General features: G+C 42.9%; 1 protein-coding gene across 1 annotated transcript in view; it reads right to left on the reverse strand.

Annotated features, from left to right (window-relative positions):
- LOC308382999 (exostosin-1) overlaps window positions 1-24,819 on the reverse strand; it is a gene marked incomplete at both ends in the record, with an annotated part of 229,400 nt that overhangs the window by 28,068 nt on the left and 176,513 nt on the right. Inside the window, 6 exons of the mRNA XM_080860560.1 lie at window positions 77-172; window positions 2,724-2,842; window positions 7,089-7,221; window positions 11,331-11,450; window positions 17,222-17,329; window positions 23,113-23,206. Of these exons, the coding sequence (XP_080716686.1) occupies window positions 77-172; window positions 2,724-2,842; window positions 7,089-7,221; window positions 11,331-11,450; window positions 17,222-17,329; window positions 23,113-23,206 (670 nt within the window). The remainder of the gene's footprint in view (window positions 1-76; window positions 173-2,723; window positions 2,843-7,088; window positions 7,222-11,330; window positions 11,451-17,221; window positions 17,330-23,112; window positions 23,207-24,819) is intronic.

Below are 24,819 nucleotides of genomic sequence, written 5' to 3' on the forward strand. Positions count from 1 at the left end.
CCTTTCGTTCAATGAACGCGTTCAGGTACAACACTGATGATGTAACACATGTGTGAGTTGGGCCCCACAGTCTTACCTTTCTTTCTCCCTCAATAACGGTGATAGGCACACTGGTGGAGGGCCACTTGCTCTTGGGAGGTAAAGGCTTGTCACAATTCCACAGCACTATGATCTGAAGGAGAAACCACAAAGATTAGTGAAATCAAGAGCCAAATGACAGCATAATGGGACAAAATATAAGTTTTATATATATATATATATATATATATATATATTTATTTATTTAAATAAAAATGTCTGAGACCATAACTCCAGGCTCTTGAAGGAGTGCCTTTATGAAGACTTTTAATATGACACTATTTGAGTACTATGTGCCTGGAGTGAGAGAGAGAGAGAGAGCTCTCTGAATTATAGCTGATGATATTTTAATATTTCATATCTTTGTGTAGGTTTGTCAGATTTGGCACGGCTATCTGCTGTAACAATACACTAAAATGGAAACTGTATCCGTTCATATCCATGATTGATAAAATGTGATCTGTATCTTCCTCTTAGACACATTTACACTTGTTCTACACAAATTTCAGCCATGAATCAAGTGTAGCTTAAGCTCAGGCGGGCCACTGTAATCTGCCTACTGCATAGCTCATCGACTGACACTCTGCTTATTCATCAGCACCAACCACAGTCACTCTCAAAACCAAGGCGGTCCATTTAAGCCGGTCCTCAGTCATTTAGAATCCCCCTGCTGAGCTTGCTAATAAAACACCTGCCACCGCCCCAGCTCCACCTCATGGCATTCAAACGGCCATACTGCATGTCCACCGTGTACTTGTCATATTTAACTACAAGGAGTAATGGTCTTTTTATTTATTCATTCATTTATGTATTCTGTGTAAAAAGTCACACATTTGTTGAATTTGTTATCTGTATTGTTGCTTTGTGTTTATCTTGTTGTTTTAGTTTTGTTATTTGTGTTTGCCTGACTGTTATTGCTTTGTAAATCATTGTTCTAGATATTATTTATTTATGTATTTAGTATTTATAATGTATAATATTTAATAACGGTTAAAGCCGCTGTTCTATACACCTATGCAGTATGATGACCAGAGGTCTCCCTGTACTAAGCCAAAGATAATTGTTGTATGCTTCTCAATATACTAATACGTTATGCATTGTTACTAGATGAGAGTGGTCCTGACAAGTATAATAGTACATTGCAAATGCATTCAAACAAAGAAATATTACCTTAAATTGGAAACATGATTTAATAGGTTTAACAACGCATTTAGACTGCACTGGAAGGACTTAGCAGTAGCAAAAGTGTAAGGACTTAGGGCCTGATTTACTAACAGGATTGCGCCCATTTTCTGGCGTAAAATAGCGGTCGTAACGAAAAACGGTATTTACTAAGCTGGCGCAGCGCATATTAACGCTTTGAGGGTGTGTACCTGCAAACAGGTGGGATGGTTCGGAAACGTGGGTGGTAACGTAGGCGTGTAGCGCTATTTAATGGGAGGAGTGCGCCTAATGATGAACTGCGTGGTATTTACTAAACTGCCCGGCGAGCGCACATCTCTGATTTGCAGGCTAATTCTCCGCCTCATAAAAGCACGTCTTAACCAAGCGCATTTCCACTGAGTCTGAAAACGTTGATATGGCAGCAGCAAGGCAAAGACATAGACAGAGACAGCGAACAGAAATATTTGTTTCAACTCGTATAATTCATATATTCATATATATGAAATTAAACTTTCCGAACGTAATTGGAGAAATTGATCGCACCCACATGCAAACAGTCCCACCTTCAATCCGCGAACACGTTTACCGAAACAGAAAGCACACATATTCAATGAATGTCCAGGTCATATGTGATGCCAACATGACCATTACTTACGTGGAAGTGGTCTGTCCATGACAGTTTTATCTTTCGGAATAGTGCCATTTATCCATGATTGAGCAACGGTGATTTTGGAGAGGCCTGTCTACTTGGTAAATGTATTTGTTTCAGTGGGGATATATTGTAGTGAACCCATGTCCCTTGTAGAACGTATTAATCTCGCCATGTACACATATATATTGTTATAATAGACAGTTTATGCATTAATGCCACCAATAGCATATTATTTATAATCGTGTTCTTTTAAACATCTCGCTGTAGATGATGGCGGGCAAAACAACAATATAACCCATTGAATCAGGTTCAGTGATTGAGCGAACGTGAACCAATATATCTATCTCGCTATCTATTCGCTATCTATTCGCTGAACCTTAGTTTTTTCTTCCTCGAATCTCCATGGTTGCAGTAACTTGCTGGCAAGTTCTCCAGTCTTTTAACGGTGCGCTAAATAATGATTGCCCAGCGCGTATCTGGCTTGATAAATATCACGGAAAATGCGGGGAATCACCGTGCGTTAATGTGCGCCTGGCAAAGATGCGTTCGCAAATCAATCTTAGTAAATCAGGCTCTTTAAAGGGCGGAGTAAGCACAGTTTGCCCAGCGCAGATCTGGCTTGATAAATACCAAGTAAAATGCGCAAAAACACAGTGCGTTAATTTGCGAACGCAGATTAAGAAGCGCTCGCATATTAGTAAATCAGGCCCTTAGTGTCATTGTCCAGCTATGTATACAGAATCCTTGCCCCCGTATCCAGGAAAAGTAGGCTAGGGTCTGCTGCTACTGGCCCCTGCATCAGGACCAGCCTGGCTGAGTGAACCCTCACCTGTGCACAGAACCTGGATTTGGCAACAGCGATGATGAGCTTGAGCACTGGCTGCAGCTGGGACTGGAGGGGAGTCACCACCTGGACAACCGCAGAGAACTCTAGGGACGGGCTTTTACCTGCAGGAAAACACACACACACACACACACACACACACACATTCACACATTCAAACACACACACACACACACATTCACACACACACATTCACACACACACACACACACACACACACACACACACACACACACACACACACACACACATTCACACACACACACACAATCACAAACACATTCACACACACACGCACACACGCACGCACGCACACACACATTCACACACACACACACACACACACACACACACACACACACACACACACACACACACAGACACACACGCACACACACACACACACACACTTTTAACACACATGTCCTATCCCCCAAGCTCACGGGGTGCTGCTGCTGCTCGATGCAATGCTCACTCTCCAGGCCGTGCTAAAAGCCTTCCAATCAATCTCGCAGACACGGGGTGCTGAACCGGGTCCCTCCTGTGAGCCACACGGCTACTTTTCTATTTAAAGCGCGACCCTCCAGATGGTGGCAGAGGTGAGGTGAGCTCCACCATCCATCCCTCTGCTTTCTTTCCCCTCAGCAAGGTGGTTTCATTAGGACACTTCCTTGTTTTCTCCTCTGCTTTCTGCCTCATATATCTCTTTATTACACGGCTCTTCTTAATGCTGTAGAATGCTCCATTCACTTGAATGGGGCTTCCCAACGTTCTGCGGTCAACTATTTTCCGATAACTGACCGTTGCTATGCACTTAATGACCGCTGTCAAGGAAAGTGCCCTTTTTGCCTCTGATTCACATCTTTCGTAGCACTCCGCAAGTAGTACGGTAACTTTCAGCGGACGGTTGAGCAGCTGTGTTCTAAAGAATGTTCAACTGTCTTTGAAGTTCAACGTCTTTGGCAAACTATTTCTCTGCTTTTTAACACTACGTATAGTAACAAAAACAAATACATTGTAAAAAGACACACTGTGTTAAGTTATTTTTTTTGTTTTAGCCGTATAATAAGCGGGATAATGTATAGAACGCCGGTCATTGTCGGGAAAATCCGCTTCGCGTCGGGGTGCTGTTCGCCCTGTCGGGGCTTATTTTCCCGACAATGACCTGCGTTCTATACATTATCCCTTACTTACTCCTCCTCCTCTCTCTCTTTCTCTCTTGTCTCTCTCTATTTTCATTCTCTCTCTGAGTGAGGGGTGGGTTAGCTTGATTCATTGCAACAAACATTTCCATCAGGTGTAATTCCCATAGGAGCTGATTTACATTTGATTCCGCTGGTGACAGACATCTGAGATGAGACGGACACAATCAAAATTAAACATGTCCATGTTCTAATTCGAGAATGGCAAGTTTTTTCTAAGCTGTAGCATAGCTGCAGTTTGAAAAAAAAGCTCCCAGCACTTGATGAGGTGTTCTGCTATGTCCCTCAGACATTCACCTCATTTGTGCTGGCCATCTTAGAACTTTTCAAAAACCCTTTTGAAACCTACATTATGAAACTGTCACAGAAAGAGAAAACTATGGCTTGTTATCAAGGCCCACATTTTCCTCCCTCAAATATTCCCTGAGATCAAATACAGGGGAATGAATTCAAGGCTTTCTCGAGGACAAGCTATTCATTCGTCCACAAGCGTCTTTCCTTTGCGTTGTTCACCATACCATAAGAGTCGTGACTCAGGCCTGACATAAGATTCCTGTCGAGCGCTACCTAGTCTGAACCTCGGCAAACAAAAAACAACAATGACCTAAACTACTCCACCGCGGTCTCCGGCGGCGTCCTTGGGGCGAGCCAAGGATGTGTGAGCCTGGGCACCGCGGGCTGCCGGCCGGATGCTGAGCCGAGCCGGTGTGAGGTTAATGCACACTCCGGAGGAGGATGAGAGGCAGGGGAGGACACGAGTGGAGGAGTTCAGACGGAGCCCTTAACTCAGAGCGGACCTCATTAATATTGACAGGGCTGACGGGGAGCGGGTTGTTCACATGATCGGAGAAAGGAGCCCACGCCGGTGCCAGCACACTGTGGCCGCCAAGATCAGCAAATGAAGCAATTTGGAATTTGTGTGCTTGTGTGTGTGTGTGTGTGTGTGTGTGTGTGTGTGTGTGTGTGTGAGAGAGAGAGAGAGATATACAGGGATGGAGAGGTGTGTTTGATGTGTGTGTGTGTGTGTGTGTGTGTGTGTGTGTGTGTGTGTGTGCACGGACATGCTTGTGTGTGTGTGTGTGTGTGTGAGAGAGAGATAGACAGGGAGGGAGAGGTGTGTTTGATGTGTGTGTGTGTGTGTGAGGGTGTGGGCAGGTCTCTACACGCCAAAGAGTGCCAGAGAGCATGTGTGAAAGACAGACAGGGATACAGAAAGAGAGAGTGAGAGTCAGGGGTGGTTGACTTAAAGGACTGAGGAGAAATGTTTTTACTTTTGGATCCAGGAGATTCTATCCGTGGGAAAAGTGTGATCCACACATGCATTTTCATATAACAAGGCAGCTCTGGTCATGTGACCGGTGGCCAGCAGTGTCTGCTCAGGGCAGTTTTAACAAGAGGGCTAATGTAATGGTGAAGACCTGTATACTGACATCGCATTAATCTCCTTTCAGGAAAAGTCAATCTGTTCATTAAACAGCTAGAGGCTGAAGGATAAATAATTTGGGTTTTTTCTCTCTCTCTCTCTCTTCCTCTGTCCCTCGCTCACAGGGATCCAATAGTAGTTTTAGGGAGTTTCTTAAAAAAATGACTTGAGAGAATTAGAGTGCAAATGAACTTATGTAAAACGATCAAAGTAAACAAATCTGCCAGGATACGTTTACTACCAAACTTCACAGCCTCTCATAGTTTATTTGAATTCAAAAGGAGTTAATTGGAGAGCATCAACAGAAGGAGATGCCAAAAACGAATCGAAGTAATACAAATAAAACATAAAATCTCTAAAACAAAGTTTGGTGAAAACAGCCATGGATAAATCGCTCATGTTCAATGAAATACTTCTTAAAGTATGAAAGAGTTTGAAATAAATCTTTTGATTATCCGTCATCATAATTATGATAAGTAGCTCAAGGGTTCCTCATTAATTAATTAATTAAACTGGAATGGCAGTTTGACTCAATCATGGGGTCTCATTCAAGGTTTTGTTGTCTTTTCGATGGATCCGCCTCTCGAAATGTTTTGCCAAAATGCTGGACCAGCTCAGCTACGCGTCAGAACTGTGGCACTGAACTGTATTATTTGTGTGTCTTGTCCTCACCACTGCACCAGAGATGCTGATTTACTACACAAGTCAGAACTCCAAGGCCTTTTTCTCCATCTATACTGTTCCTCTGGATACGTTCAAATATCCCTTCTCTCTCTCTGTCTCTGTCTCTGTCGCTATCTATCTATCTATGTATATCTGTTTCTGTCTCTATGTAGTTTATAGAAATGTCTCCCTATAGCCATCTATCTATTTGTTTGACTAGTTATTGTGGTCCTGCTGCTGCAGCCTGGATGAATGGTGTACGCTATGCAGAGAGAGAGAGGGGGGGGGGGGCTGCTGCTGCTGCATCCTGGGTGAATGGTGTACGGTACACAGTGGGGAGGGCCTGCTGCTGTAAGTGATAGATGTGATGTGTGAAGGGAGGTCTCAGAGGTTAGTGTCATTATAAGGATGGGCGCTGATTCTCCACGCGTAGCTGACTGTTTATCAAGGACCAACCAAGCATAACGCGGAGTGATTCTTTGTTTAATGGGACCTGATCAAAAGCGATGTCTATCTTCAAAGGGGCTGGATGTCACGGGACGAGAATAAACGAGAGAAATGAAGACGCTCTGTGTTATTAAACTGTGATGTGAGTTTATCAACATGTCTGAAGATCCTCCTCAGTGCCTCGTTGCTGAACTCTCATTGACTTTCCACCTTGAGACCTTAATAGGTCTTAAAATATTGCACACATTCCAGAGTCTCTGTCCATTACACTAGCACATAACACATGTGACAGAGTACCATATTACCAACAGACTCAACATTGACTAACATAAACTAATAAATATAAAATAATATAAATATGAAGGCATACAATAATATTATATAAATATAAAGGCATACATTAGATGGCAGCAATGTGTTTACACTCTGTCATTAATCTGGGGTTAACAAACAAAATACTACATGTTCAAATAATGCCTCGGAATTACATCAACCCGGTAAAATGTGGTCATTTCATGCATTTACAATCGACTATTAAATAACACAACACGCATGATAACAACAACACACACCAGTGCACATACTAGGCATGCTGTTGGGTCTGTATGTACTCACCCAGCAGGGAGTAATAGAAGGGGAACATTGAAGGGTCCGTGGAGAACTGTGGCAAGGTGTACAGTCCGCCAGGCAGAGAATTCCACATCAGTCTGCTTCTTGATATGTGTGAGTGTATTCGGTCCCGGATTATCTGTGGTAAATAAAAAACACTATATAAACAAACAATAGAACCATGACAAACAACAGCACAACAGAGTGTGCTGATGCTAGGTGAATACTGCTGTGTGCCTACACCACCCATGTGCACCGATAACACCTTTAACACAGGGCAATGGGAAAACTTCATGTGCAAATGAATGCTGACTTGTTTGCCAAAGCCCATCCAGGTCTGAATGTTGTCGGAATAATGAAATCATTGTGATGCTAAATACTGTACACACACACCCTGCATATGAGAGCCATGGAGAGTCAAGCGGTTTGGCAACATGGGAGCTTTGGTAGCATTGATGCATAGTGAGATTGTGGGCCTCTTGATCTTGATATCTGCTTTCAGTAGCATCTTTTCAGATACATAGAGAAACAGCAGAAATGTAACTCTCCTCCCAATCTTATTATAACTCAGTAGAAGCAGGCTGCATCTGTCTTCTCACAACACAAGACAAGACATAATTCAAAATCTCTCAAGCATGAATAAAGCACAGTATGTGTTTTGGTGGGATGTATCCAGAAAGACACTGGAGATATCCTAAAATAGAACAGCTGCCCCATTCCTTTTCCTGTTGGCTCTTGGCTCTAAAGACAGAACCGTCCATATGGACACTTACCTCTCTCTGTCAGTCTTCCTCTCCCTCCCTCTATCCCTCTCTCCCTCTCTCTTACCCCCCCCCCCCCCCCCCCACCCCCACCACCTTTCCCCTGTTCCCCTCCTGCTGCTTAGAGTCTACCTGTTCCCAGTCTCTCTCATAGAAAGGGACTGCTGGTCTTAATTAAGATCATTGAGGGAGTCTAATTAGCGAACCCAACTCGTTTAGAGCTGCCCCCTTCCTTCCCTTGAGATCTCCACACATATGTGTAGTTCATTCGCGTTGGTTAAGATATTTCCAGGGCCAAAAGAAGGGATGATTTATGAACTGGCTATGCAGTTGGTTTGGGAAAAGACAGACTCCCCCAGTATGTGCACTCGGAGTGTGCATGGTTTGATGAGCAACACAGCATTGTTTTTTTTTTCAGTTTTTTTCTTCACAGCTGAGTGATTGTACCTGAGCCAGTTTTGACAAAAAGTAAAAAAAAAAAAAAAAAAAAAAAACATCCGAAAAAGCAAAACAAAGATCAATCCCGCCAATATCATCAAGCAGCCAACCAAACAAACAAACACATAAACATAAACAGAGCTCAACTTGGGGTCCCCCCCGTGTGCGTGGAGGGCACTGAGGCGAGCGCTGCTGTTTGCCGACTGCCTCTTTGCACAGAATTGCCTGGCACTTACCCACAGCCAGCTAACCCTCAAAGGGGATGGCAGACCGCTCGCTGGGCTGCTTACGATGCCTCATTTCCCCCATGTTGGCAGTCTACAGGTACCAGTGAGCCCTTAACATGTCGGGACAAAAGAGTGCGGCTCTCGGAGGAGGGGGTGCCTGAAACACACACCTGGTGATCTGGCAGCCCGTAAGACAGAAAGTGTGGATTCTACAGAGGGTCTTTCAACCAATCTCCTTCTTTGTACATCTGCACGCCATCTCTCTCTCTCTCCATCTTGTTTTTCTATTTAGCATCATTCATCCCTCCCTCTCTCTACCTCTCTCTCCACATCTCTGGCTTCTCTTCTTCATTATGCATGGGGAAGATGTCTCATGTGTCATGGGAAAGTGATTCCAAACAGAACAGAAATGATTAGCTGTTGGCTGACACAAAACAGGGTCGAGTGTGTGATGATATTTTTCATTTAGTGACGAAAACCAATCATACCAGGAAATATGCAGCAGGAGCTTGAGATGACCATGGAGTATTCAAGAAGAAGATAGGTGGGGTTGAGGTTATATGGCAAAAATGTGTACTTTCATTAGCACTATTAAATTAATGCTTAAGCACTTACTGATGGCCTTAGCATAAAGTCCTTGGTGGGTCAGTAGACATTTCCAGTGGCAAATGAAGTGAATGCATAAAATACACAGACTCACAGCACTCAAAAAACACTTTAATTCATACCTAGAATACACAGACTCACAGACACTCAAACACTTTAATTCATGCCTAGAATACACAGACTCACAGACACTCAAACACTTTAATTCATGCCTAGAATACACAGACTCACAGACACTCAAAACACTTTAATTCATGCCTAAAATACACAGACTCACAGACACTCAAAACACTTTAATTCATGCCTAAAATACACAGACTCGCAGACACTCAAAACACTTTAATTCATGCCTAAAATCCACCTCCCAATGGTGGTGAAGGCATACAAGCTGTTGCGACCTGCTGCTGAGGCTGACTGGGGGATTCAGTATGTGACTCAATGACACTCCCACAAAGAGGCGTGGGGAGCTGGCCAGAAACCAGAAACCTCATGATGCTTGCCTTAACTAAACTACTGTTGGCAGTGTAAACAGGTAGACCTCATTACTGCTCTGGCCATTTTAATTTCCGCCTCAAACGGCTAAATGAAATACAAAATATATTTCTGAACACATGAGATTTCCCTGACGTTCCCTGTGTCCCCCTCACGTCCACACATACTGTGTGTCATATAATGTGTACATGTATATGTGACCTTATGAGTGATGTCACCAGAAATGAGATCACGGGAGATATACATTAGTCTAGAGTTGATGCTACAGTGATAAGTTGGATTTACCCGCCTGTGTTACTTCCACGTTTGTTTAATAGAGAACTTTGCACTTGAATACTTATTGAGTGGACATCAGATCTTTACACTGTGTACAGCTCAGTTTTATCTCAACTGCTTGAACAAGAAGAGGTTCTCTAAAGCAGCTCTGATTTAAAACAGGTGGAGCCCTGAGCCCAGAGAACCGTGAACCTGACCCGTCACAACAGCACATCCATCATAGTCCAGAGACACACACACCAGCGCGAGGACAGTGCCTGTTAAACAGTTTCCATGCCAATGCTAATTGACTGGGACCAAAAATGAATCATTATCAATAACACAGACGGGAGGAGGTCAATCAAGGGTGGCCTTATTGGCTTTGGAGGATGGAAATGATTCATACTGTGCCAAAAAGATTCCTCCCAGTCTCTGCCCGCTCCCCCATTAGGCCCGAGCCTTTCTCATTGAGAAAGATGTGCATTGACACACAAACTCCTCCAAGTCCTGCTGCTCCTCTGACTCCTACTCTAACCCCAGGACTCTTTTTCTCCACCAAAACATCAGACATTTCCCACTCAGAAGGCATTGATTTTTTTTTTTATCTTTTAGTAACCACAGTTATTCTACTTGACAAGGCTCTCACACACAGAAGTTCAGTTTTTCATTTTAAGCACCGAATGAACTCATTCATTCTCATTCATTCTCGGGAATAATGAAAAAGCCTCTAGAAGTACAGTACTTCTTACTGCAAAGTTTATGAATAGTTAGAATTTGCCTGGTTCTGGCTGGCTATCGATTGGTTAGGGCAGAAATTCTTGCCGATTGTTGCATTCATGTGTCCATTTTCAGTTCAAAATAAGTGAATGAAGTTGCAATATACCAAAGGCAGTTTCTTAAATAAAGTATAAGTAGGAAGACTGCTGATGATACGTTGCTAAGAATCTGGTTGAAGGCCTGGTAGTGAGCATTTCATAATGCATGGCATGGTAGTGGTGGTGACTGATCCTGCATGTAGATGGAGTATGATGAAAGCCTTGAGCTTGTTTTTGAACTTCCTCAGGTGAATAATAGAGAGAGAGAGAGAGAGAGAGAGAGAGAGAGAGAGAGAGACAGAGAGGAAGCGAAAGGTACAACAAGAGGCAAATATGGACGGATAGAAATGGAACAAACAAGAGGAACAAAAGCACGAAACTGGGGTGTCCATAATGAGTTGCTCGGCTGTAAAACGGCGGTCGAAACCTGAATGGGAATCAAGAGCATAGCAGCGGCTAAAGCTCCCTAGCAGCAGCCCATCAATTCATGCTCTCCACGTTTTGCACATTATAAAAGGGGCCATCCATTATCACCACAGCTTCCTGTCTGACCCTGACCGCCCCTCCATCCCATCTCACCCCACCGGCCCCCCCACCTCGCGTACCCCCACCTATCCGACCAGGAGACGGGCTCAGTGAAAAAGTAGCACTTACCTCTAATGTAGTTAATACTATTTTCGCGACTGAAGAAAAATAGGCATCCCACAGGAACTGAGTCTGTTGCCTGAGTGCCAATATCCTGTCATGGTCCACTGATCTGGTAATTGAAGGGATCTGCAAAGAGAAGGGAAGAGATGAGGAAGAGGAAGGTGAGAAAGAGGGAAAAGATGTGCGAGAAATCAAATATGCTTGACCACAGAAGGGGGAATGTCGTTTCCTCTGCAGGAATCAATCACAGAAATAAAATATTAAGTTGCAATCTGAAAGAAATGGTCTGGATCACTGTTATAGCACATACCAGTAAAGTAACAGCAAAATACAATGAAAAACAACACGACACAATACAAATAATACTATACTATATCATGGTATAATACATATTTCTACAAAGATCATGATTCTTCATGAAGGTCACGTTCCATTCCAACCCTATATTCAGCTTCCCCAAGAGGGTCTATCGTGACAGATCACTCCCTAAGGATCCCTGGTGGCCTTTACAGTCTTTGGAGGCCACAGCTCTGTGGCTTCTGGGAGTAACCGGCAACACTGCTATCTTTATTTTTAGTGCCACCCAAATGTTGGAGAGTAAATTGTTGTCAGTGTGTGTGTGTGTGTGTGTGTGTATGTGTAAGCAGGCAAATAAATAAGTAAACAAATAAAGCTGGGCCTGGTGAGGAGCTGTCACAGCACCAAAGCATAAAAAGTAGACATGCATGAGTTTGTGAGAAAGAGTGTGTGTGTGGTGTTTTTCTCTCTTCACGCCCCAATGTGTGTATGTGCGTGTTTTTGTGCTTCTTAGATTTTTGTGTCTCTCTGTGTATATGTGTGTGTGAGAGTCAGAGACCTTGCATGTTTGTGTGTGTGTGTGTATGTGCATGTGCGTGTATGTGTCTGTGTGTGTGTGTGTGTTTATGAGAGAGAGAGATGGCTTGTGTGTACGTGTGTTTTTTATGTTAATAAGCGTGTCTTTCTGTGTGTGTATTTGTTTGTGTGTGTGTGTGTCTGTGTGTGTGTAAGTGTGTGTATATGTGTGTTTATGTGTATATGCGTGCCTCTGTGTGTGTGCATCTGTGTCTCTGTGTGTCTGTGTCTCTGTATGTGTGTGTGTGTGTGTTAGTGTGTGTGTCTCTCCCTCTGTGTGAGTATGTGTGTGTGTGTGTGTGTGTGTGTGTGTGTGTGTGTGGAGTGTCAGGGGGAGTGGTGTCAGACCCCCTGGCTGGCAGAGAATGCTGCTCCTTGTGTTTGCTGTGTGTGTGTGTGTGTGTGTGTTTGCTCTGTGTGTGTGTGTGTGTGTGTGTGTGTGCGCTGCAGTGTTGCTGCCTCTTCTCTGTGAGCGCCTCCCCAGCGCCGTGTGATGAATTATAGAGAAAAACACGGGCAAACACAAGATACATGACGTGACACACAGCGGGATGGGAGTGAGGGGCAGGCTGGGGGAAGGAAAAGAACCTGTTTCTCCCTCCTTTCAGTTGATAGAAATACACGGGGTTAACGCTCCCCGATCCCCGCGCTACCGTGCCTGAGCAAGGAGCCTGGGCAGATCTGCGAGTGGGTCGGCGGCTGACAGCACTGAAAGTTTTAATAAACTCAAGACATGGGATGTAAATAAATCAAATTAACTGACAAGCCCCCTACCCTACTCTCTACACCCCCCCCCCACCCCCTGTGGTGCTCACCACGGCTGTTTATGTGTCTGCTCTGTATGGGGGAATACGTGAGTACCATTAAGTGAGAGAGAGAGAGAGAGAGAGAGAGAGAGAGAGAGAGAGAGAGAGAGAGAGAGAGAGAGTGTGTGTGTGTGTGTGTGTGTGTGTGTGAGAGAGAGAGAGTATGGTCTAATGTGGGTGGAACAAGTTTGTCACTGTGATTGGGTACACACTCTTGTGTCTGCATCTATGCTGGTGTCTATGGAGGTTATGTGTGTGTGTGTGTGTGTGTGTGTGTGTGTGTGTAGCTGGGATCCTATATATTGTGTATTTGTGTGTTTGTGAACATCTCAGTAGGTAAGAGTCTGCCTCCGTGGGGGTGCTGAGCCCCTCTGTGTATTGCATTGGGTTTTCTGCGGTTCATTCCTCAGTATAATTGAATGTAATGAGATTCTATTCCCCCAGCAGGTGCAGCAACTCAATTGCAATATGGAATTAGAGCGCCGTGTGTGTTGTTCCACTCTCCCCTCTTAATCCAGCTGCCTTCTACATGGGCTGAGGTGTTGAGAGGGGAGAGGGCGGCTCATTAGAATAACCTTGGCTATTGTTCTTCATCTTGACACCTTGAACACTGTCTGACTTGAAGGGCTTCGGTTTTGCTCGTTTGGTGAAATATACAGCCTCTATTTGCTCTTGGATCGTTCACGGAACCGGCACTTGTTGTTGCCCTGATTGTGAGATAAAAAACTAAATCATTTTCATGCTGACAATTTTTCTTTTAAGTGTAAATGAATGGTAAATCCAGTAACGATATAGTTTTCATCTCCAAACAGCCCTCTACACAGCAGACCATGACCTGGGAACATAAATAAATCAACAAAGAATTAAACATGCCTGCTGAATTTCAAAAGAAAATGCAGCTATGTGGGTATATCAGGAAATCAAAGCAAAGAAAAGTACTAACTTTTCATCATTCAAAAACAAAATATGAATGTTTCTCTATTTCCCCCAAGGTCAAGGATGCACTTCATCTCCACAAGAAAATCCATTTATATCTCAACTAATTAAGAGCCAATTAATTGAGACTGCATTGTGCTCGGCGTGGTCTCACGCTGGCATCCCACTGTGTAAAGACAATGGAATATTTTAATATTCCATTTTCAAGAGGTCCACTTTGTTAAGACAATATGTCAATTATCACACGGTAATTATGGCGAGCACACTTCCTGTGTAGGTGGAGGCGACGAGGAATAGCTGGCTTTCATAAATCACTTACACACAATGGCCAGTAATCAGTTATAATTATTGGGACCGGAATTGAAGCCACTCACAGCTTTTAATAGGCCTGTGCTTTATGCAGTTTGATTGTCTGGATGCAAATCAAATGGAAAGAAAGCCCCCGTCTGTGTCAGAAACAGAGAAAGATGGAGATCTCACAAGCCATATGAGATCAATTGATGACATACAGGCCCATTTATTAATTGTTATAATGTATTAAGCCATGAAAGGACACACACACATATGTATTCAGAGAGAGAGAGAGAGAGAGAGAGAGAGAGAGAGAGAGATAGGATGGGGGGTACGGAGGAATAGAGAGAGAGAGAGAGAGAGAGAGAGAGAGAGAGAGAGAGAGAGAGGAAGGAATAGAAAGGGAGAGATGGATGCAGAGACTAAAACCTTTTAGTTCAATTTCCTTCCTTACTTCCTCCTTTCTCTCACTATCCCTCCGGCTGGATCATTTTTTCCCCGTCTTTTCATTATAATATCCTCATTGTCTTTCATGTCTTTGGTGACATTTTGCCTCTCATATTTCAAAAATCCCCCAGCTTTTGCCACATTAATTATCACTCCCCCTCCTAGCCATGAATGGCCAGAGAGGTACCGACTGTTAATAAGTTCAGTAATTAAAGCATATAAATATCATACATCTTACAGGATGTAGCCATAATTAATGAATGGAAAGGGGGTTTATTGATTTAGGTGCCTTTGGCTAGAAGGGACACTACTGTAGGTGGAGAGAAATGAGGAGAGGAGGACTGGATTAATGTGTTCAGGTAGTGTGGCATTGGACCAACCATCTCTCTCTCTCTCTCTCTCTCTCTCTCTCTCTCTCTCTCTCTCTCTCTCTCTCTCTCTCTCCTTTTCGCTACCTTCTGTGGAAACAAGTCACCAAAGAACACACAATTATATCACTCTCCCGTTGTGAACATAAAGAAGGTCAAGGTTAATTAAAAATATTATTATTAAGGAGCAGCAAAAAGATTGTACTGTGGAGCACTATAATGTTGGAGCATTATATTTGAAATTTGAAATTAAACAACAATTTCAGGATTGTAGGAACGTAAAAAGAAGCAAAGAAATAATTACATTCAGGTGGCATCTAAAATGATACAAAGACCATTGAGATTGTAAAGCGAGCCATTGCATTCCTTTATAGGCACAAAAGCCACATGTTTCACATGCTCAGGAAGCTCTGCTGCGGAGAAGAATCATAAGTGGGCACCTTGAAACATCAGGGTCAAAAGATAATACGGAGAGAACAATGTCCCATCATTATTTGTAAATACATCTTACCATGATCCACAAATATTCAACCATTTCATAATGTGTTTTTCTATCTGCAAATACAAAACTGTTTACTTGTGACTTACTTGTGACTCCAATTTACACAGAGAATGACACACAGGCACGTGCACAGATAGACCCCAACTGGTGCTCAAGCACCAGCCCTTGTGCCCTGGTTGAGAAAAAGTGCCCTTTTTTTTCTGGAGACCAATTCTTTTTTCAATCATCAATATTTCTAGAATACAAATTAGTCTCTCGTCATCAATTTCCCCAAATGTGTTTTGATATCTGAGGGGGCATTTATTTGGAGTTCTTGTGAGAATTTCGCCTCGACATGCTCCGCGGCATAGACATAGAATAAAGTATTCTTTGCCTATTTTCTGCGGTGCTCACAAGCCCCCTCCCTCCTCATCCCCCACATCAGTGTTGAGCGGCAGGCCAACAGGTGCAGCCTACTTCTTCACTGACCTGCATCAGACAAACAGGTAATGACGGTGTTTGTGCAATCCCCCGACGTTGTATAAATTAACAACATTAGTGCCGCTGAAAACAATACGTCTGAAAACCGGACTGGTCCGACGTTTCCTAAAAAAATAAACAGACAACTAACTTGATTTCAAAGCATTGTCCAGCTGTTTACTGACGTTTGTCAGGTTTAATTACATTATTTGTCTGAAAGTGCATATTTTGTGTTGTATAAATGCCGTTTAAACAATTTCGAAAGTATGTTGAATGTTTGTTTAAATGTCACGAGAATTCACAGCTAGAAAATAGCAGGTAAACTATGCTAGCTCTCGGGGTCATGCTATCCTTTCCCACATTGTTTAACGTGATAATTATGTATCTCTTCGTTTTGCCAGTTTTACAACGACAACCAGAATTTTTCCTCCAAAACAAATATGAAGGGCGGTCATTCTAAAAGCATTGGTTTTCTAAAAATGGGTGGCTGGAGTATTCCCCAAGTTCAGATTTGATGCACAAGCATGGTGAGGTGGACCAATTACAGAAAAAAGGCACCCTAGACATCATTTGATGTATCAGACGTTAAGGGAGTGGAAGACAGAGAGCGAGAGAGATTTAATTTCATTAATCATTTTGGTGATGGGCGCCCTTTTTTTTTTTTTTTGAGCACCTGCCCCCCAAAATGTCTGTGCACGTGCCTGATGACACATTTGCCAATTTGACAGCAAAAATATGATGTATTTAGTTTTTTTTTACAAAATATAAAGTACAAATTTAGAAAATAGACATCTTACATGTCACAAGTAAGGAGTTCTGTATTTGTGGATAGAGAAACACATTTGTAAATCGTTGAGTAGTATGACACATTTGTTTCTCCATATATTATCACTCCTCACCAAAATGATTAACAATAAGCTTATAAATCATTCACACTGTTTGAATGAGTGTATCATTTGTTCAACTATACACGGTGGCACTCTTTAATTGATGCTCCCAGATACGCAGTTACATCTGACATTTTACACACTTGAAAACCCAGTTAAATATCCTTGTGCACATCCCTGATCCCTCATATTCAAACACATCTATCTACAGACGCTCTTTACTGAGCCATAGTAAACATTATGAAGTGCCCATATCATGCTTCAGTGTTACCGTGCCAACCAATAAAGCTACCTGTCCCGAGTTGGAATGAGTGAGGTTAGGGTGTACCTGTAGCAGGAGCCTCTCGTCACCAATAACGGCTGCTTTGTTCCAGTCGATGATCTCAGAGAAGGGCAGCTCCCAGCCATTGCTGAGTAACACTGGAATACAGGCAGCCTGAGCAGAGGGAGTCAAAGGACAGTGCTGTAGATTGAAGTCATGGTAACATGGAACATGTGGCAAGCATTTCAGTAACCATGCCAACAACACAATCGTTTTATTTGTAACGTATTTGTAAGTGAATTTTTTATGTATTTTTAAGTGCAATTATTTTCCTATAACAGGACAGCTAACACCACAACTTGGTTAAGGTGGAAGTGTTTGCACAATGTGTGGCAAAATATAATGTGGGTTGCCACCCTAGATTGTCGATTACATATAAAAGAGACACTAAAACACACACAAGCTTTAATGCAGTTCCACAAACAGTGCAGGACTGCTAGAATGATGAGTAAGGATTTAATTTAGGAAATAAATTGGCTGCTAATAATGTTTTTGTTTGTCTTCCATTGTTAATTGAAGCAGTAACCTCAACGATTACTCATTACATTGACATTTCTTCTTATTTCGGTTTCTATGCTGAACTAATCAGACCCTCCCCTCCGCCCCCCACCCCCCCCCACCCCCCCCACCCCCGCTGCCCAGACATCCATCAGTGATATCACTGACACGTGCACTTTCCCCCACTCCTAGCTCAAATGCTGCTGATAAAAAGTGAACATAAATGATAAAAATCATTTTTTAACAAGACAGACGGTTTATTAAATGCACTGTGACGTTTAGATGTGCCATTGTATTTAATGGATCAAGCAGCTTTCGTCAGTCACACCCATTCTATTTAATAATGTCATAACGATAATGTTAATGACTTCATATTATTCGCTTTTCTATGGATTTTCCAATCTCAAAAAGATAGCCTTCTCTATCTAAAGGGAGACAGCATTTGGCACTGTGCTTCCCACCTGTCATTATTATCATGTTTCATTACGACCATGAGGTAAGAAATATATGATATGGGATTGGATGAGCACATGGTCTGATCACTCCCCATCATGTACAGTGCCTGACAAAAGTCTTGTCACCTATCCAAGTTGTAGGCACAACAGATGATAACTTGACTTGTAGTTGATCAATTGGAATCAGAAATGGCTCATATGAAAGGCAAAGGCCTCTAGATTATGCTTATTATACCAACATAAAGTTGTGTATCATTAATTGAGTTTTATCATGTAATAAGGACAGACAGGTCAGATTGGGTTTGGACAAAAGTCTCGTCGCATACACAAAAATATTTGTTTTAATTTTTAATTTTACTTTGATAACACAAAAATGCTACAAAAACATCAGAGCATAAAGTCATGGTGCCTTGGAAAAAACAAATAATATTGTGTATGACTCCCAAGCTATGAGCTTGGAGGACTGCATCCATATGTCTCGGCAATTACTCAAATAACTAATTGATGAAGTATGGAATGGCAAAGAAAGCAATCTTGCAGGACTGGTTTCATCTTCCAAGCCTCCTCCTTCATCCTACTTCAGACATGCTCAATAATGTTCTTGTCTGGTGATGGGCTGGCCAATCCCGGAGCACCTTGACTTTCTTTGGTTTCAGGAACTTTGATGTGGAGGCTGAAGTATGAGAGGGAGCGTCATCCTGCTGAAGAATTTACATTCTCTTGTGGTTTGGGATGTATTAGGCAGCAATAATCTCTTGATACTTCAGGCTGTTGATGTTGCCATCCACTCTGCACACCCATACTGGTTGTAACCCCAAACCATTTTTTTGCCAAAACGATAGACAGTGGAAAAGTTTTCTGATGAATCATCCATTAAACTGCATTACGATCGCTACGAATACTGCAGAAGACCTGTTGGAACCCGCATGGACCCAAGATTCACCCAGAAAACAGTCAAGTTTGGCGGAGGAAAAATCATGGTTTGTATGGGGGTGTGCAAAAGATCTGCAGAGAGGATGGCAACATCAGCAGCCTGAAATATCAAGGATTCTTGATGGCGATTACATTCCAAACCACAGGAGACGGCAAATTCTTCAGCAGGATGGTGCTTCTTCTCATATTTCGGCCTCCACATCAAAGTGGATGCAGTATGGATGCAGTCCTCCAAGCTCATCTTGTCATATATGATATTGTTTTTTTTCCCCAGGGCACCATGACTTTATGCTCTGATGCTATTGTAGCATTCTTGTGTTATCAAAGTAAAATTCAAAATTAAAAAAAATATTTTTGTGTATGCGACAAGACTTTTGTCCAAACCCAATCTGACCTGTCTGTCCTTATTACATGATAAAACTCAATTAATGATACACAACTACCATGTTGGTATAATAAGCATAATCTAGAGGCCTTTGCCTTTCATACGAGCCATTTCTGATTCCAATTGATCAACTACAAGTCAAGTTATCATCTGTTGTGCCTACAACTTGTATAGGTGACAAGACTTTTGTCAGGCACTGTATATTCCACCTCACCAGAATCTACAGTATTTACACCTACTGTACCGGATTGGACCTTATAGATAATACAAACAGGTCTGTAGACTTATAGAATGCGTTCCAAGCGTGACCAAAGCACCTGTCATCCAAACCTATGTCAGTAACATCCAGTTACATCAGCCTTTAATGTAAAATTCTAAAAGGCATTATGGATATAATGGTGTCATATCCGTCAGGTTACGGATGGAACCCACATGGGTAATAAGAGAAATCCATACACTGGTGCATTAAAGCACTGTGTCAAAAGCACCATTGTTCTCTCCAACCAGCTACAAAATGGAGTCATACTTGTGATTCATCTAAAGCCCATTTGGCTTTGCATGAAAGAAAACACCAGAAACAAAAAAAAAAGTACTTCCACTTTCATTACCCCCAGATGATGAGCCTGCATCAAGTGACAAGGTTTTAACGCTCACAAAGAAGACTCCACATGCAAAGGCAAACTACCCGAAGCGCTGGTGTGCTTCAAAAAAACACTCTTTCTTTGTGGAATTGAAATGGACCTGAAAGTGCTTGTAAGGGGGCTTACAAGGGGCCTGTAGAAAGTAAATGTAATGATTACAAAAGATCAGACTTAGTGCACTAGTCATTTGTCTGAGATAAAATGTGCATTATGCTCTACACGACTCAACTCAACAGCAACAGACACAGCACACTAAAAAGGCAACATTCGTGCCATGCTGCGGTAATTACTGGTATCAGACTTTAAGCTGCATCTCCATCTTCCTCTATGCGGGGGAGTGATGCTATGTGATTCTGTAGATCTAAAGTGCATGAATCAGCTCAAGCATGCACAGCCACGAAAATAACTGGTTGGTCCAGTTTTGTCCAGTCTAAAAACCTCACGCTGTACTCCTAGGATCATTAAAAGCTGACACTGATTTCAGATTTAAGAAGGCAGCAATTGCGTTTGAGTCAGAGCTTCAATCTCTAGCCCCTCTAAATCCTCCCTGCTCTCTTTAGAATGGAGAACTGCACAGACCTGGAGTAGCAAAGCTCAAGTAGCTCACTGGAAAGTCAAAACACTAGCTGTCGAACTTCTGTTCCTGCAGTATGAAAAAGCATAGCCCATATCTTAAGAGAGGAGTAGAGAGTAGTGATGCTTTTGTTGACATCATTAAAAATGGGAACATCTCAGGGTACTGCTTGTAACCACTGGAGAAAAACACTTAAAAGCTGGCACCTTCAACAGCTTTTTGCCTTGATTGGCTTCTATCAGGATCCTTGCTAACAGTGTCAGAGCCCTGCAGTGCAAGCAGTCAACATCTTAACTGAACAGGCACATTCTGAGAGTTAAAGGAGAACCTGAATGACACTGAGAAACATAAATATTTGGTTCTACTTACGTTTAGGACTAGAGCTGAGGTTCGTGGAAGGTTAGAGTTACGCTTTGCTTAGCTGAAACCTTGTTCAGAATTCAGTTTGAATTGTCAGTTAGAATTGAACATGGCACTCAGTGCTGTTACTGTAAGACGTATGCTATCACCCAGTGCTTGAGGAAGGAACTATGAACTCCCTCAGAAGTACACAGACATTTGAAACCTAAAAGCACAGAAAGCAACATTGAGAAACTTTGTTGTCCCTCCCCTTCTAGATAGACAGAAAAACAATAAAAACTGAAAACAAGACTGCAAGCAGGCAGACGTGCTGAGTCAGAGACACTTCCCCTCCCTCTTGTCTTCTTTCCTCTCCTCTCCTCTCCTCTCCTCCCTCCTCCAACACCCAACCATCTGCATGGCTGCCCTCCTTATTATGGGGAGCGGTGATGATAAATTGAGTGTGAGTGCCGGTGCTGCTGTTCAATCTGTGTCACACCTAGCGGCCCTTTGATGTTCTCCCCTCAGAGGTGGGGCCCTCAGAAATCCGGGTGCTGAATACAAGTGAAATCACTGGAGACAGGTCCAGCATCGTTAGTGATTTAAGATGCTGTTTTTTTGTGTTTGTTGTCATGACAATAATCTTTGAAATGATGACCAAGCCTTTCCGTTCACTGAAAATGTTTCCACTTTGCGGTAGGATCCTGAGGGTACTTCACTGGGTTTATTTTGCAATAATCACAACTTGACCATACATTATTACGGACTTGTTATTTTTCCTGGCACACTTTAATAAACTGAAGTGTGCTTGTAAGTCTTTTTTTCAAAGGTTAACCTGTGACATAAACAAATCACATAAAAAAGCGGCTGTGCTTCGCTTGGATGTTCTGCGGTCAACATGGGCTGGCCTCGCTCAATTTAGCCGGACCACTTTGTGGGTGCATGCAACCATAAACCATGTCCCCTAATGAAAAGCTTTACCTTAGTAATGGGACACAGACATTGCAGAGGGTTTATGAGGCATTTAGAGGTGTTTCAATAAAGCCTCCGTCTAGATTACTTAAACCGGCTTAATGAACACCATTTAACTGTCTGAGAAAAGAAAAAAAGAGAGATAGGGGCAGCCAGGGAAAGGGACAGGAAGAGAGAGAAAGATGGAGGGAGGGTACAGATAAAGAGAAAAAGGGACATGACTAAGAGAGGAGGAGAGAAAGAGATGGATAGATATTAGGGGTGTGTTCAAAATATCGATACGGGGATACATCGTCGCGGGCCTCTTTACGATGCGTGTATCGATACGGAGGCGTCAGTATCGATACTTCACGTATCGATACTTCACGTTTTTTTTTTTGTCTGTTTCTTTGTACAGCGTCTACTTGGTTCATGTGCCTGCCTGCATACTTTGCCCATCATCCAGTTGATGGTATAATTTGAAAGCAGAGTTTCTGTAGAATCCACATGAGGTGAGAAATATGTTATGATGTACTGTCAAGGAGTTACAGGCAATTTTTTTTTGTTATAAGGCTAAAATATCGGGATACGTATCGTATATGACCCCTGTATCGGGATGCGTATCGTATCGCGAGGTGGTTGGCGATACCCACCCCTAATAGATATACAGAGGGAAGGAAAAAGAGAAGACAGCAAAAAAAAATATCAATACAAAAACAATGAAAAAAGACGATGATGAGGGGACAGGGAGAGTAAGAAAAAGGCAAGAGATAAAAAGAAACTAAGTGAGGGGAGGGAGAGAGAGAGAGACTAGGTGCTAATGAAAGTGGGTGGTATGGAGCGAGGGAGATAAAAATAGTCTGAATCTGTATCTTCTTTACAGAAGGGCTTCTTGGGTTGTTTTTGAAAAGATGACAGCTTGTCAATACCAATAAGCCAAACACCAGTGCTCTCAACCCAGAGGGTTTGCGAAAAACATCTCGCCGTAACCTCGCCTGCTGACGACATGAACGACCACAGGGAACCACTCAAGTGGAAGGGGTGGGGGTGGGGGCATGGGGATGGGATGGGAGCCTTGGAGGGACTTTGTTTGGAGGAGAATAAAAAAAAAACACACACACCTGCAGGGCCTCAAGGAACCGAAAGGAGCCCAGGCGCCGACCTCGAGGGACCAGGCAGAAACTAGAATTATGAAGCAGCTCCTGGTAGTCGAACCTGCAGGTGAACAGAGGAGAGAGAGACAGAGTAAGAGAGATGAGCTGTCAAATGAATCTCACACACATGCACACACATGCACGCGCACACACACGCACACACACACACACACACACACACACACACACACACACTCACACACAGCCACACCCATCCATTGGCACCAACACCTTCCAGTCACCAGCTGTGAGTTCCTGAGACAGGAGCATGACAACACGTATTATAAATACAACTGCCAAGACTCCAGAGGAACCTTCTAGAAGCAACATCTCATCATTGCCACAACAGTGGACTTTATCGCATCTATGTGGAAAGGAGATTAAAGGTGTTTCCATTTGATGTTGAGTCTAAAATAGCTTAGTATGAAATGGTGCTCCTCATTCCAGCGACTCTGATTTAATAAATTATATAAATTACCTATTCGAATAAATGTATAAAACTTCTTAGGTCTGCTGCAGGTGGGGTGGGAGTTTTTGACACACAAGATTTTTTGCCATATGAATCTAATCTTTTCCACCTGTGTCAAATTGATTGGCAAACCCTTTTCTGTTCTTCGAAGAGGAAATACCTCGCTCCATGGGAGGCGGGAGATTAATGGATGCTGAAGCTCTGGCCATAACACAAATTCTGAGTTGTCCGAGAAAAACATCCTCAGATTCTCTGAGACATTCCCGGAATGTCAACAAATGGTCTAAAAATCTACACTAAAAATCCCCCCAGGCCCAGAAGGAAAGATCTTTCAGTAAATCGTCACTAAATCCGTCACCAAATCCGTCACCAAATCCCTTGAAGAGAGCACACATGCACTGAACGGAAGACAGCACAAGACTGATCTCCTGCACCTCCTCTTAGCCTTCACCATCTCTGTGTGCCAGCCTCCACAGGCCGTACGGATGTGGGCTGATTTACGCTGGTGTGCGCCTCAGGCCTCCCGCCCAAGTGGCCCAGTGAAACGAGCACGAGGAGCAGCTGTTTTATCTCACAGTAAATCTAATCTCGGCCAATAACACTGGAAGCTTTTAAGTGATGGAAATCAGTCCCGCTGCAACATATAGAGCGTGGCCTTAAAACCCTGAAATACATTACCATTCAACACTGAAGCGTTATTTATTGCTGTGTATGCTGACGGGAAAAGGTACCCAACAATGAGGTGTGTGCGAAATAGGAGAAATAAGACAAATACAAATAAAAACAATACTGGAGTTTCTACAGCTTTAAAAGCCACTACCCCAGAGTTAGGCCAGATTGATCTCAAAACGTGTTGATTATGCATTTCTAATACCTATCTATCTGCAATAGAATGGATCTCACCTGTAGGTATGGAGATAGACTACAAATGGCAAGCCAGCTGATTTGATCAACCTCTGTCCAGTATAATGTGGAGTTGATAAAGAGAAGGCTTGTGCTGAACTACTGAACCCACAGTGTGTGTAAGGCAGAAAGAACACACCGGAGCCTAACTCAGCCTTCACACAGTCTGCCTCTGGACGGAGGGACTAGTCTGGGGACAGGCCCTAGGAGACTGCCAGTCTACGGCTAATCTGACTCACGATCCCCCACCTCACAGACTCAGTGACAAGCGTGTGTGATGGTGGTGTGTGTGTGTGTCTCTA

The sequence above is a fragment of the Sprattus sprattus genome, assembly GCF_963457725.1.
Source record: "Sprattus sprattus genome assembly, chromosome: 2".
NCBI classification, from domain to species: domain Eukaryota; kingdom Metazoa; phylum Chordata; class Actinopteri; order Clupeiformes; family Clupeidae; genus Sprattus; species Sprattus sprattus.